This window comes from Ammospiza caudacuta, chromosome 3 (assembly GCF_027887145.1).
Source record: "Ammospiza caudacuta isolate bAmmCau1 chromosome 3, bAmmCau1.pri, whole genome shotgun sequence".
NCBI classification, from domain to species: Eukaryota; Metazoa; Chordata; class Aves; order Passeriformes; family Passerellidae; genus Ammospiza; species Ammospiza caudacuta.
Genome location: NC_080595.1, coordinates 51,374,730 through 51,388,370, shown reverse-complemented (window position 1 = coordinate 51,388,370; position 13,641 = coordinate 51,374,730). Strand labels below are relative to the sequence as shown.

The 13,641-nt window shown below is 42.8% G+C and overlaps 1 protein-coding gene across 1 annotated transcript; it reads right to left on the bottom strand.

Moving 5' to 3' along the window:
• Window positions 1–464: 464 nt before the first annotated feature.
• Window positions 465–12,809, bottom strand: LOC131555438 (uncharacterized). Its single transcript, XM_058801472.1, has 3 exons — window positions 12,748–12,809; window positions 2,532–2,762; window positions 465–534 (listed from the first exon to the last, which is right to left on the bottom strand). Exons 1-3 carry the CDS (start codon window positions 12,807–12,809, stop codon window positions 465–467), a joined length of 363 nt encoding a protein of 120 aa, XP_058657455.1.
• Between the last annotated feature and the right edge of the window lie 832 nt (window positions 12,810–13,641).

The window sequence follows — 13,641 nt, the reverse complement described above, 5'->3', positions numbered from 1 at the left end:
AATTCTCAAAGCAGTACAGGCTAGTGACCAGCAATGTTTTCCAGGCATGCTTTACCCCTCCTTCCTTCTCTCCTCAATAACAATCATCTAGCAGCATTCAAAAAGGAAATTACTTCAGGTTCAGAGTCTGCCTCTATTCTGAAAGACATTTAAGTGTCTGTTGAAATCAAACTCACCAAATTAGCTTCTTCTTGCAGATGTATCTACATAAGTCATCTTTTCAAAGAAAACTTGTGCTGAAATATGCAGAACTGCTCAAGATGTACTTGAGATAATTTGCTGATGGCATTGGTTAGGCAGTGCAATCTAGAAGAGCTAGTTCTGCAAGTAAAAAGGAAAATAAAATTAACTAAACTGCTGGGTTAGCCCTTCAAAAACTTGAAAAAATATTTTTGATAGAGAAAAGAACAGAAGCAAAATAGAATTGGATTTATGATGCTTAGCTCACTAGTGAGCTTCAGAATCTACACTTCAGTCACTTGCTTTGGTTCACTAGCATTGCTAATGACGGAGACAGATGCATTTGTAGAGTCCCTATTGTCAAATGAAATAAAAATGATATTGGCATTACCAGTTTCTAAATATTATCATTTTACAGTGCTCTGCTGTCAAGAATGATTGTGCAAGACCTCTCTTTTTCTTGTTTATTCTAGCAGTAAAAACCTGATGAAATAAGGAAGCTTTAACTTTTTCCTCATGAAATTAAAATCTTCAAAATTAATCTGTACACTGACAAAAAATAGTATATATTCCTGCTCAATGTGTTTCTTTTTTAGTTTGTTTTTTGCTATAATAAGATCTTGTTACAGAAAACTTTTAATATGATTACATTAAATGCAAATAGGGAGGGACCACATATACTGCTGCTATCTCTGCATGACAATTTCCAATGGATGTGCAACGCCATGAGTTCTTCAGCTCCTGGCTTGAATCCACTTCTGTGGTCACTTCAAAGCAACCATCAAATGCCACACATACAGGATTTTTACCCAGTGCAGCAATTTTGCTCCTCTGGTCTTATCAGATTAATTTTTGCTCTTACACGAGGGGTCACCAGATATTACTGCGCCTGAGTGGGTCGCAGCTGGTGAGAGAGAGAGACGGTGAATCTTGTATCTTGATCAGAAGGCATATTTATTAAGATATTATATATAATACATTAAGACTATACTAATTAGAATATAGAGAGAGGTTTTGCAGAGCTGCTAGCTAAGCTAAGAATAGATAGAAAAGAATCCACAACAAAGTTGTGTCCAGGGACTCAGTCCCCTAGCTTGCACTGGTGATTGGCCCTTAATTATAAACATAGAAAATGAGCCAATCAAGGCTCCGAAGACAAAGAAATCCGAAAGAAAGGATTTCTGTGGAGAAATGTCTGCGACATCTCACCTTTCAAAATTGTATAAAATAAAAGAAAAATGCTGATGTGGAATGAACAGGAAATTCCTTCACCTATAAAATATAGAATACTAATAATTCACTAAAACAATCCTACAATATAAGAAAATTGCAAAATACAATGTAAAGAGAATTTGAGTCCATGCAGCTGAGTTTCAGGAACAGTCCAAGAGCCGAAGTTGTTTCCCTTGGAATATCTGAGAGTCCTTTTGGTCCTGAAACAGACTTCTGCAAAAGAGTTCCATCAATAGTTATCAAAAACCATTGACAGTCTTAATACAATTTTAAACAATTTAAAACAATTTGTACAATTTTGAAATGTCCTTTCTGGCCTTTCAGTGCTTCAGCGCTTCAGAGCTGCTGCCCTCTATTTTCAATCTTTTTTTTTTTTTTTTTTTTTTTTTTTTTTTTTTTTTTGATCAAAAAGCAAAAGAGCAGCAGCCGGGCAGAGCTGTGCCAGAGAAGGAAAGGCCCTGGGGGCCCTGGCCCATGCTGGACCAGGAACCCCAAAACTGGCTCACAAAGGAGGACCCGGACCGGTAGGACAAACCAGAATCCCCAAAAACATAAAAAGGCCAAGTGTTGGCCCTGGCCCAGGAATTTCCTGAGCCAAACGGCCCAGGCCAAACCCATGAGGAAGGCTCTGCATATCCACAGGCCTGAACCCTGCTGCCAGCACAATGGCAGCATGGGTAGTGAGATGCTTCCTTTCCCCTAAACCACTGAGGCATGCCAGCAGCAGGGAAATAAAAGCCTTCCCCAGCAATCCCATCTGGGGTCTGGAGATGTTTGTTTCCCACAGCAAACCAGCTATGGTCTCCTCCAACTGTGCCCTCTCCCTCTGCAATGCATCAGGTTTGTCTCTCATCCGCTCCGTGGCATCATCCCCATCCCCTCCGGGCTGGGGATCAGAGGCAGAACTCTCTGGATGCACCTGCCCCCCCATGCCACTAGGACACAAGAGAGGCGGCGGCCTCCATGGGACAATCCCCGAAAAACCATCCCCGAAACCGCCGAGAATGCTGATCTTAAAAACAGGCAGCTGGACTGCCACAACAGTGAGCTGGCGGGCAGCCCCCGCTCCACGGAAGGAGAGAGCCCCCTCCGGGACGGCTGCTGGGGCAGTCTCTGACAACGGCAAAGCCGCTGGGACGTCCGGTGGAAGCAGCGGGGGGGAAGCCGGAACTGGGGAGGGAACCGCGCTGATTGTGGGATCAGCCGCGGGCTGCTCCGAGGGTCCTGCAGGTTCAGCGGCGTTTTCTGCCGCTGACTCCGGGGTCCACTGCGGAGGCGCAGTCACAATCGCCGTCGCAGTGCAAACCGGCAGCAGCAGAGCTGGGAGAGACGGCGGAGCGTCGCTGTTACTTAGCAACAGGTCAATGGCCAAAAGTGCTGTCTCTTCTGCCTTCTCCGACACAGGCTCTGGCGGGGGCAGGGAGGCCGGTGAAACCGCAGGCGGGACCTCCTGGAGAGGCGGAGACGGGATCTCCTGGAGTGACAGCTCTAGCAAGGGCGTGGAGGAAACCTCAGAGACCGGTGCCGCCCCCATGTCTGAAGGCGGAGTCTGAGAGGCCGGCACTGGCTTGAGCGGCCACTCCCATCCCCCCGAAGAGAGAGAAGGGGGGGGAGGAGAAGACTCCATCTGAGCATGCTCCAGAGCAAGAGTAAAAAAAAACTTCTTCGCGCTGCGAAGTTTCAGCCCCCCCCGCCGTGAAGCAGGGGGGGGAAAAAAGCCCAAAGTCATCACCCACCGGGTCTTCTGCCAAGGGTGGTGGAAACGGAGCTTGGCCATAACAGTTAGAAAACAAGCTGCTCTGCATTTCAGGACAGGGAAAAGCTTTATAAATGCTGGGTAGATAGAAGGCAGGACACGTCCCTCAATGTAGACGCGCTGGATAATGGAGTCCATGCACTCCCAGACAAAAACATCTAAAGCATATAAGACATCATCAAAGAACCCAAAAAGCTTTGCCCATCGAAAGAATTCATAGATATCTGTTTCTGACAAAAGGAAACCGTCTTCCCTGCACCAATATTTCCAGAGGGCTATGAGTTTTTCCTCTGAAGGAGTAAAATGAACCACGTACTTCAAAGGGTATCTCCCCCATATAAACAGCCATAATTTTCTTGCGGCTGAACCCTCAGGGATAGAAAAGTGAACAGTACCTTTTGAAAGAGTCCAGCTTGCTCTGGCCAGCTCTGCAGGTATGCTGCTCTTGTCTACCATGTTTCTTGAAGGTTTTTCAGAAGAAAGGTTCTCTTTGTGGTCAGCCTTGGCTGTGAACTCTGTCCAAATCACGATCTTCAGTTCTTCAGCTCCTGGCTTGAATCCACTTTTGTGGTCACTTCAAAGCAACCATCAAATGCCACACATACAGGATTTTACCCAGTGCAGCAATTTTGCTCCTCTGGTCTTATCAGATTAATTTTTGCTCTTACACGAGGGGTCACCAGATATTACCAGGCCTGAGTGGGCGCAGCTGGTGAGAGAGAGACGGTGAATCCTGTTTCTTGATCAGAAGGCTTGATTTATTAATATATGATATAATACATTATAGTTATACTAAAAGGAATATAGCGAGAGGTTTTGCAGAGCTGCTAGCTAAGCTAAGAATAGATAGAAAAGAATCTACAACAAAGTTGTGTCCAGGGACTCAGTCCCCTGGCTTGCACTGATGATTGGCCCTTAATTATAAACATAGAAAATGAGCCAATCAAGGTGAATCCTATTGCATTCCACAGCAGCTGATAACAATTGTTTACCTTCTCTTCTGAGGCCTCTGCCTTCCAGAAGACACAGAAATCTGAAAGAAAGGATTTCTGTGGAGAAATGTCTGCGACAGGCTAGATTAGAAAATATTAAAAGAGCAGCACTGAATATTTTCAGTTTGCAGTGTAAGAAGACACATTTTTCTATTTGTACTTCAGGCAGAGGCAAAATGAAAATAACATGGTGTTCTACCTTTACTTTTTAGAGCTCAAAGCCCCCAGCATCATTGTCCTGGCATCCATGAACACTCACTCACATGCACCTCACTTAGGAGTGAGAGAGTGTTCAGATTTAGTTTACTTTGGAAGTTCAGTAAACCTTCTAGCATAACAAAGGTTTATCTGCATGCTTTGTAAAAGTGCCCTCAAAATTTTACCTAAGTTTTTTTTATTAAATTCATTATGTATAAAAATTTCTACTCATGAGGATTAAGATTGAATTACTAGGCTGAACACAGAGATATATATGTCCCACTTCTACAGTTTTCTTTGATCTCATTGATAGGATCTTCCATTTCATACTCCTTATCTAATTTACAAGAATCTTTAGCATCTCTCTTGCTCTTACTTCAAAAATGTGCCACTTCCAATGATTCCTCCTACAATTATGGTAGACAGGTGGTGGGTAGTTCAGCATAGCATTACTAAGGGAGAAAACATCCATGAAATAGGGACTTTAGAGTTCAAAAACTCTCACTGAAAACATCCATAGAGGACTATCTTTTTCTGAAAGTAAAAGAGCTCATTTATGTGAAATGGGATTTTGTTAAAAACTCGTAACACAAAACCCATGAACCCTTCACTGAAGGCAGGGCATTTTGCCTAGGCTGGAGCTGATGAAGCTTCCTTTGGGTTGACTTTTGCAGCTGTAAGAGAGGTGATTTTTTTATATTGTAAAAAGACAGGGAATGTCCAACCCGTATCTTTCCATTACCTGCTAATGGAAAGGTAGGCTACAGATTGCCTCATAAACCTATTGACTGGCATCACTAGAAAGAGTTAGCTCTTTATATCTTCTGGAAAAAGGAAAAAATATTCATTACAGAACATCTCCTCAGAATACTTCTGACACTTCAGCTAACCGGTCTGAAGCAATTATAGTTTTTAAGGCTAACACTGGTCAGAGACAGAGATGCATTAATCTTCCACCTGGTCTTCAACTGGGCTTGAATTAAAGAGGAATTGGCCTAATATTTGATTAATCCAAAATAAGCTAATTCATCATTATGTTAAATTTAGAGCAAACCTTGACTCTTAATTCCAAATCAGAGTCCTGAATTTTGAGGACATGATTTGACCTGTCTCATATCACTAGCAGGATTGCAGAGGCTCGTTAGATGGAAAGGTGGGTGGGTTTCATGAATCACAAGTCACTTTGGACTCCTGTTCTCTCAAACATCCGAATTAAGGTTTTGTTTGACATCAGGAATAGCTGCCTTCCAGGCTGTGTGACTGCTGTTCTTACCATAAGAGTTACTGCAATGATAACTAACTGGACCCCCCAAATTCTACTCTGGCAAGCAGTTGTGACACAGCTGGAGAATTTACATGCACAGAATCTGGGAGCACAGAAATGTCCCTGGTCCACTAAGGTGAGATAGAGCCTTTCTTGGATACTTAAAAACCAGAGCTATAGACTTAAAACTGTCTTCTAAATGCCACAACCTCAAATGACAACAAAAATCAGGATGTTGTCAAATGCCAAGGTGCTGCCAATGAGGCTGTTTCTGGGCTAGGTTTGACCCATGTCTAGATCAGAGTTGGTGTCACAGCTTGGATTATCTCATGTGTGCAGCCCCTTTCCACTTCCATAACACTCCTATATTGCATACTCAGCTGAAGTGGGTGAGATGTGAAAGTCTACAGATGCCTGGAAGGAAAGAAAACATCCTCCATTCCCCTACCAACACTTCCAGGGTTAAAAAGCATCGGTGATTTGCACATACAGTATTTTTTTAATTATTTGCTTTGTAACTCATTCCTCTCATGTCTTCTACCAGAGGTATAGAGCTTAACTCTCAGATCTGTCTTTCTTTCTGCAGGTAAGGTCTCTACCCCTCAGCAGTCTTCCCAGATTCACTTCAAATATAAACTGATAATTAAAGATAGATGATGGTTCATGTTAATGAAAGTGTTTGTACATTAATGGAAAATAGCATGCAGGCTATCAAGAAATGAAGACCAAGTAATACAAAGATTAAAAAAAACTTCTCTTGACGTGCTGGCTGTTAAAAAAGGAATTAAAATCTAAGACATCAAAAATATAAAACAGATGTGTTCTCTGGAGATAAAATACATCATCTCAATTTTGTATTTACAGAACAACTCCAGGTTCTTTTAGTTATCATGACTCAGAGAAAGAGTAAACCCAAGTTACAGCTTCCTTTTCCTTACTCACATTTCTAATTATACTGTTGCATCAACTTTAGCAGAAATATACATAGTGTAAATGAACTCATATGACTGTGAGAACTCTTGTTTGGTAATTCCCTGAACTTATATTCTGCTAGCCTTGTGTTTATCCATCTAAGAAGTTAAAACCCCACAGATGCACCAGCTGTGTCTGCTTGTGTTAGGAAGATCCTGGGTATCAGCTGCAGGAAGGCTGGAATCAACCCAGACTTAATGAAGAGCTGCTGCAGTGTGGTGCTGTGGCAGTCAGTGGAGGCAAGGAGGGTGTGATGGGTTGGGCCCCTGTGATGTGTGATCGACTCCTGACATATCAAGGAATGTTGGAATTAGTCCTAGGCAGAAAAAAAAAAAAACATACAAGAGGCAGGAGCTGAGATGCAGTGCTGTCTTTTGGGACACCTAGTTGAATGACTGACAAAAATCTATTATGGTGAGAGAGGTGAGCATGACTAAAAGGTCTCACAGCATCTATTTTGACAGGATGATTAATTTCTCATTACTTATCCAAAATCAGGATGTCTGGGGGGAATTAGGGAAATATTTGATTCTTTCAAACATTGATTATTTGGAGAAAAGCTTTTGCACAAATCCAAACATTTTATTCTGTCTTTGTTTTGAAATGGCACAGCGAAAGATTTCTGATTTTTTGGTGGAGGCTCTTCACAGTCGCAGCAGTATCAGGACTCTTTATTTCAAAGCCAGGAGCCAAATCCTTAGCTGTTTCAGATGGTCCAACATACACAGCCCATGTTTTCATGCCAGCTGGTTCCATCTCCTCATCCAGGACTTATAGTCCTGCTGATGTGATGGATTCAGGTCCATAAGAGGACAAATCCTGACTGCTAACCTGCAGTACTGCTTGACTCCCACAATTGTTACCTGATAGCCACCTTCTTCCTCTGAGGAAGCACTTTGTGTTCAATGGCCCTCAAGAAATAGAACAACTATTTGCTTCTTTGCTCTTGCTGATTTCTACCTAGCACAGCTCCTGCTTTAAGAGCTTGTCTTTGAAGCACCACCCAGGAAGTTGTGTGTGTTTATAACATCTACAGTAGCTGAGCTCAAGAGAGAAAGGCAAATCTAGGATGGTGCTTTCACCCTTCACAAAGACCATACCTAGTAATGGCCACACTGAATCAGATGTGAAGCCCCTCTAGCTTGATATTTTGTCTAGGTAGCAGGTGCCTAAGTCAAAAATAAGTACAGAACAGGGAAAACATTACAAGGAATTTTACCACTTAACTATTTTTGTTGGAGGTGTAGGGGTAAAGAGTTAGATCTGGATTCAGCAAGAGAAAGAGAAAATAACTGAAAGTGAGAAATGTGAACAAAAAAGCTATTCAGAAGGGATGTTGCAAAGGAAAAGGGGAGGAATTGTGGAAATTTGAGATGGTGAAATAACACAATTCATGAGGCAGACAGAACTGCAGAAAATTGCTCCAGATATAGAAGAAGGATGGAAAAATGGAGCAGTGGGGGAAAGAGCCAACTGGAATGGAATGAGGGAACCTGAACACATGCCAGGAGGTAACAGGAACAGCCAGTCTACAATCAGCTATGCACCTAACAGGAAGAAGTTTAAGGACACAGATGTTGTTACTGTATTACAAGAGTTCTATTATAATTATATTGCAAAGATTCCATATTGCTAGAGTTTCGTACGTCCTTGATATTTCCCATAGGCAGCTCCTCTAGGCACTGACCCTCCCTTGCCCTCACAGCAGGCACTGACTCCAGTTCCCCTCAGCCAGCCAATCCACTCTTCTATAGCACTCTGCTGATCGGCTACAGCTGTGGCCTCTTAACATCGGGCCTGCTCCTAAGCCTTAATAATTAACCCAGCTGCAACTCTTTAGGGGGTAAGATTACTTTCTATGCTGCCTTTATTTACTTATATTCTATCCCTCTACACACAGATGTAATGCATATTTACTTAAGAGAGTCTGGGTTTTGAGTAATTTTGAAAATCTCATTATTTTCTATCTATCTTCCCCTAAGTACTTTCTAAATTTGGGCCTTTGTGTATATGTTGCTGAAGAGAGCCAGAGTAAAAACAAACATGGGACAAACCAGGACCTGTCTGTCATAGGGCAGCTTTGATGAAGCTCTGTAGGATGAATGGGTGACACTGCTCTAGGAGCACAGAGAAGGCTCAGCTGGTCTGAACTGAAAGGCAGGGTTCTTTCCCTGGTATCCACCATGGCCAGGATACTAACTTGAGGTTTTAGGACACCAGAGGACCCCTTTGGAAGGGAGAGGATAATTTATGGAGGATTGAGGGGTTCTCCCCTTCCCTGGCATTTTCCACAGGAATTACAGATAATAATAATACAAACAACAATAATTAAAAATTATTGTTGCCCATTTTATTAAATCGTTTTCTTCTCTTTCGTTTCCTGGAAACCTGGTGCTTGATGTTTGTGGATTTTCAAAACATATTTGTTTAAGGCATGTGACTATACTGACTGTGAATTCGGTTTTGTTGGGCATTAGCCAATGCTTTAAATTAAATTTCTCACTGGGAAAAAGATCCAAGTTGAAAGCCTTATAAAGATTGCTGTTTCATGATTAATGAATGTGTCTTATGAAGAAGCTCTTCTTGATGAAGACGAGTAAGTAGAACTTCATAGAAAAAAGAAAACAGAAATAAATGACCAAGAGAGCAAAGCTTCAAGCTTTTTCTTCATTATGATTTCCAGACAGTATCACACAGAAGCACTAGATTGTAAATTGTGAGGGTGTAAATATTTATTCATTTTCTACCCACTGTGCTGATATTCAGTTGGTATTAGTAGGGATTTCCACAACTTATGCAGTAGTAATATTACTATTAGTAATTAGCAATTACTATTAGTAATAATTTAAGATTTTTTCTTATATTTATCTACAATAAGCAGTTCACTTAAAGAGCATTGAGTGTGAAGCAAAATGTTTTGGGTTTGGGTAAAATTCAACCATACACACCATATCAGCACTACCTGCTGGCTCAAAGCTAGTAACAATGAGAGTTGGTCAGTGTTTTATGTTTGTAAAGACAAACCCACCCTAAACTATTATAGGGAACTATTGCTTTGTGAAAATAGGTGTCTGTCAGCAGCTGGTAAAATAATCACAAAATTTTTGTTTTTGTTTAGGATAATTTCATTTTCTTTCAGGATAGAATCTTTGTTACAAAAGGCCAAGAACGTAAAATTTGTGCAAGCCCATTTACCTTCTCATGGACTGTGATATCAAAAATAAAGTGCTTGAAGTTGACTGGTTGAATGGAGAATGTTGAATGGAGAATTTGTTAGTCTGTGGAAGAAGTTTGGCTGTAATAAATTTTCTTTCTGTTACTAAGGAAAAAGAGGGTAATTTTTAGACTGAATTCTTGTTACAGAACTTGTTCTGATGAAATGTATCTCATTAAAAAGAGAACTGAAATTAATGCCTGTAAATTTTTACAGGAAAAGAGAATCACAGTAAATAAAGTAACTGTTCTGTTTCAAATGCACTCTCAAATAGAAATTAATTTTATATACACAACAAAGAAAAATGGATATTTAATCAGCTAGATCCTTTCACATTCCCTGTTGCATAGTCTCAGTGAGCATTAAGTTATTACAAACATAGTGAGTAAATTTAGAGTGGGGTCATGTTTTTGTATATTTTAAAGTTTCCTTTTAATTAAAACATTGCTTTGTTTATATAAAATCCTAAGTGATAAATCTGTTTTGTAAACAGTTCTATTTTTACATTTAAATTTCATATAAATTCCTGATTGCAATGTTCTCATTAGGGTTTTTTTTTGTTTGTCTTTTCTGTGATAAAACTTTTACTTACATACCTCACAAACATGTTTTAAAGATTTTGTCTGCTGACAAAATATGAGAAGAGGCTAGGAGAACTTGGTTTGTTTATTATACAGATGAAAAGGCAAAGGGGATCACACTGCAGTTTTTCATTGCCTGTGGGGAAAGCCATAGAGAAGACAGAGTCAAACCATTCTCAGAAATGCTCAGCAAAAGGACATGAGACAAAGGTCACAATTGCTTTGACCAGACAAGGGGAAGAAATTCTTCATGGTGAGAGTAGATCAGTGCTGGAAGAGACCACCCAGAAAGACTGGGGAACCTCCATCCCAGTGGATTTTCAAAGTCGATGGGGCAAACCCATTGGCAATCTGATCAGAGTTTGCAATTAGGTCTGATCTGAGTGGGGTATGGGACTGGGTGACTTCCAGGGGTCCTCTCCAAACAAAATTTTCCTAATCTTCTATGAAAGAGTACTTTAAATAATGGCCATCTGATTTTTCAATGAGGAAAAGTCAATCTCCAGAACACTTAACAGATAGTACTTTCCATTAGAGTTAGTACAGCTGTGGGAATTGACATGACGTATACTAGTTTTTGAAGTTCTAAGTTTATTTCTCTGCAGAGTTTACATGGCCAAATCTTCCCTTAGATGCTGAGTTATGTTGCTGTATGTTTTTTAGGATTAACAGTTGGGGTAAGACATTGGGTACGTTCAAAGCTCTCACAGTCATTGTTATTTCCTTCTGGACCCTTTTCCAATGTATACCACGTACAGTCAAATAATCGCAACATTTTACACACAAGTATAAATAGCTCTATTTACCTGAACTAATAGCCTGGTTCTGCAAACATTTGCCTTTGTGTATGAGGAGTTCTAGTGGCTTATTCACCTTGTGCCCTAGTGGAAACCCTAGAGAAATATTTTAGAGTCTGGCTCTCCTCTTTTAAAAAAATCCACAGAAATATTAGCTTCCACTTGTTCATTGCACATTATTCCTTGCAGTACAGTCATGGGGTACTCATTCTTTGTGTGAATCTGCACAGAATTTCCTGTTCTACCTGAACACCTTCACAAATATCTTGTTGGAATTGTATTAATTCATTCACTATGTGAGTACTCAGCTTTAAAGTGTTTGTGTTCTTGTCTAGTTTTTTTTCAACCATCAAATATGTGAGTGCATGACTCAAAACACTGAACAGTAGTCAGGTATCCAGAGGAAATGCCCATGCGTCTTCCTTAATGTGTGAAAAATCAAATAAATCTTGAATGTAGAAAAAATAAACAACCCTAAGTGTCTCTGAATAATTTCACTGCAGTTAATAAAAAGCACACAAAGGACTTCTTCAAAATGAGTTTGCTATTATCAATCAAAACATGCCTCCATCTGCTCTGCCACTTTTTGACCTTCCTTCTTTACTCTTGAATCACCTTGCCAACATATTGACTACCCTCCCCCATATTTGGTGTTGTCTGGGAACTCCCTGAGTATGTATTCCACCTTGGCACTGGGAGCATCAATGACAATGATGAACAGTGCTGGCACTCGTATCAACACTGAGGAACATTCCCTCTAACTACCCACCCAGATCTGATGTCAGTCCTCACAAAGACTTGTCCTAGATTTATCTGTGGGGTTGAGGTGAGGTAGACCAGTCTTTTGTTTCCTGGACTTTTGATTGTCTTTCTTTTTTTCTATTGTTGTTTATTTTTGTGTTTCACTGTCCCATAAAACTTTACTGTATTTGATGACAGGTGACTTAATTTTTGTGAAACCAACATCAGTGCCAAACCACCAGAGAGGCTGACAATGTTGCAACCTTCCCAGCCTCCACAGTCCCATGGGAACCCACCACTTCTCCTCCTGCAGCCCCATCAGAAGGGTCTTACCCTTTCACCAAGCACATCCAAATCATAACATTTGCAATATCTTAAAAACTTTTCAAGACCCTTCCAAAATGCGCACATAAAAATGATATAATTCAGTATGTATTGTCAATAAGACTGATGAATAGGGCCCGCATCAGTCAGATTTCCTGCCTCATACCATCAGTTCCAGCTTCAGATCACAGAACCTCCTTGCTAGTTTTGCCGGTGCTGTCAGTCTTTCATCAGGTCTGTGAAGAGAAGATAATTGCTGCATCAATCTGTCTGTGGACTAGAAGAGAGTTTGACATATTATGTGGTCTGGAAGGAAAACAAGATTCAGGGGGAAAAAATAAAAATAAAAAAAGAAAAAATAAAAAAAAAAGAAGATGGAAGGAGATTTTAAAAGGAGTAAAATGCTCTTCCTCCTTTTCTCCGTCTTTAGCAGACGACCCTGTCTGTGATCCTTTATGCCCAGAGGCTGCATTTAACCGCTGGTAAGTAGCTAACCTTTCCGAAACACCTTGCAGGGCAATGCTTGCTGTGAGAACGCCGCTGTGCTGCGCAATCATGTGGCGAGCTACATGAAGCCCGGGGACAAATGTGCGCCTAACTCTGCTAATAAAAGTCCTGCAAGAAACCCGTTCCGAATAACGCTCTCCGCCGAATTACAAAATTGGAGGAGGGATGCCCCTCCTCCGGCACCTCTGTGCAGCGGAAGGCTGCCGCCTGTCCCCAGCTCCCCTCAGCCGGCATGAGGAGGAATCTTCGCAGAAAAACAAGTTTCAAGCAGTTTAAAATGAAAATGGCAGGGGTCCTGCCCTCAGCCCCAGGCGAGGGGAGCCGCGGGCGGCGGCGGGGCCGGGCCTGCGGCGCTTCCCTCGGCGGCCCGGCGGGGGCGCTGCGAGCCCGGCGTTCGCGGGCAGCGCGCGGCGCCTCAGCGGCCCCGGGCGGCCCCGGCGGCGCGGGGGGAGCGGGCCCGGCGCCTCCCGCCTGCCCGCACCGCTCCCCGGGCAGCGCCGCTCGCCGAGACAGCGCCGTTCTGCGCCCCTCTGACCCACGAAGGGTCCCCCTTCCACCGCAAAGGGCTCGCTGCCCCGCGGGGCAGCCGGCGCCGCCGTCTGGCCGGCTGTCCCAAGGGCGCTGGGGAGCAGCTCCCCGGGCCGTGCCCCCCTCGGCGTTCCCGTGTCCCGGGGAATACGGGGCGGGCAAGCCCGGCCGAGAGCCCGCGGAGCCGCGGCAGCCCCGAGCCGCTGCCCTGCCAGGCTGCCTTGCCTCCCGGGCCGGCTGCACCCGGCCGGTCGGGCAGGGCAGGCGAGCGGCAGAGACCGCGGGCAGCCGGCAGGGAAAGTTGGAAAGGCCTGGGGGAGAGCCGGGGCAGGGGGTTGGCAGCGGGGCGGCGGG

Bases quoted from the DNA above. Each gene is read 5' to 3' on its own strand.
- LOC131555438 (XM_058801472.1), bottom strand. From the start codon at position 12,809: ATGATTGCGCAGCACAGCGGCGTTCTCACAGCAAGCATTGCCCTGCAA. The intron at 2,763-12,747 runs GTTAGCTACTTA...CCTGTTGCTAAG, and splicing joins CTGCAAGGTGTTTCGGAAAG to TAACAGCGACGCTCCGCCGT. The intron at 535-2,531 runs GTCAGAGACTGC...ATTTGACAATAG, and splicing joins GTCCCAGCGGCTTTGCCGTT to GGACTCTACAAATGCATCTG.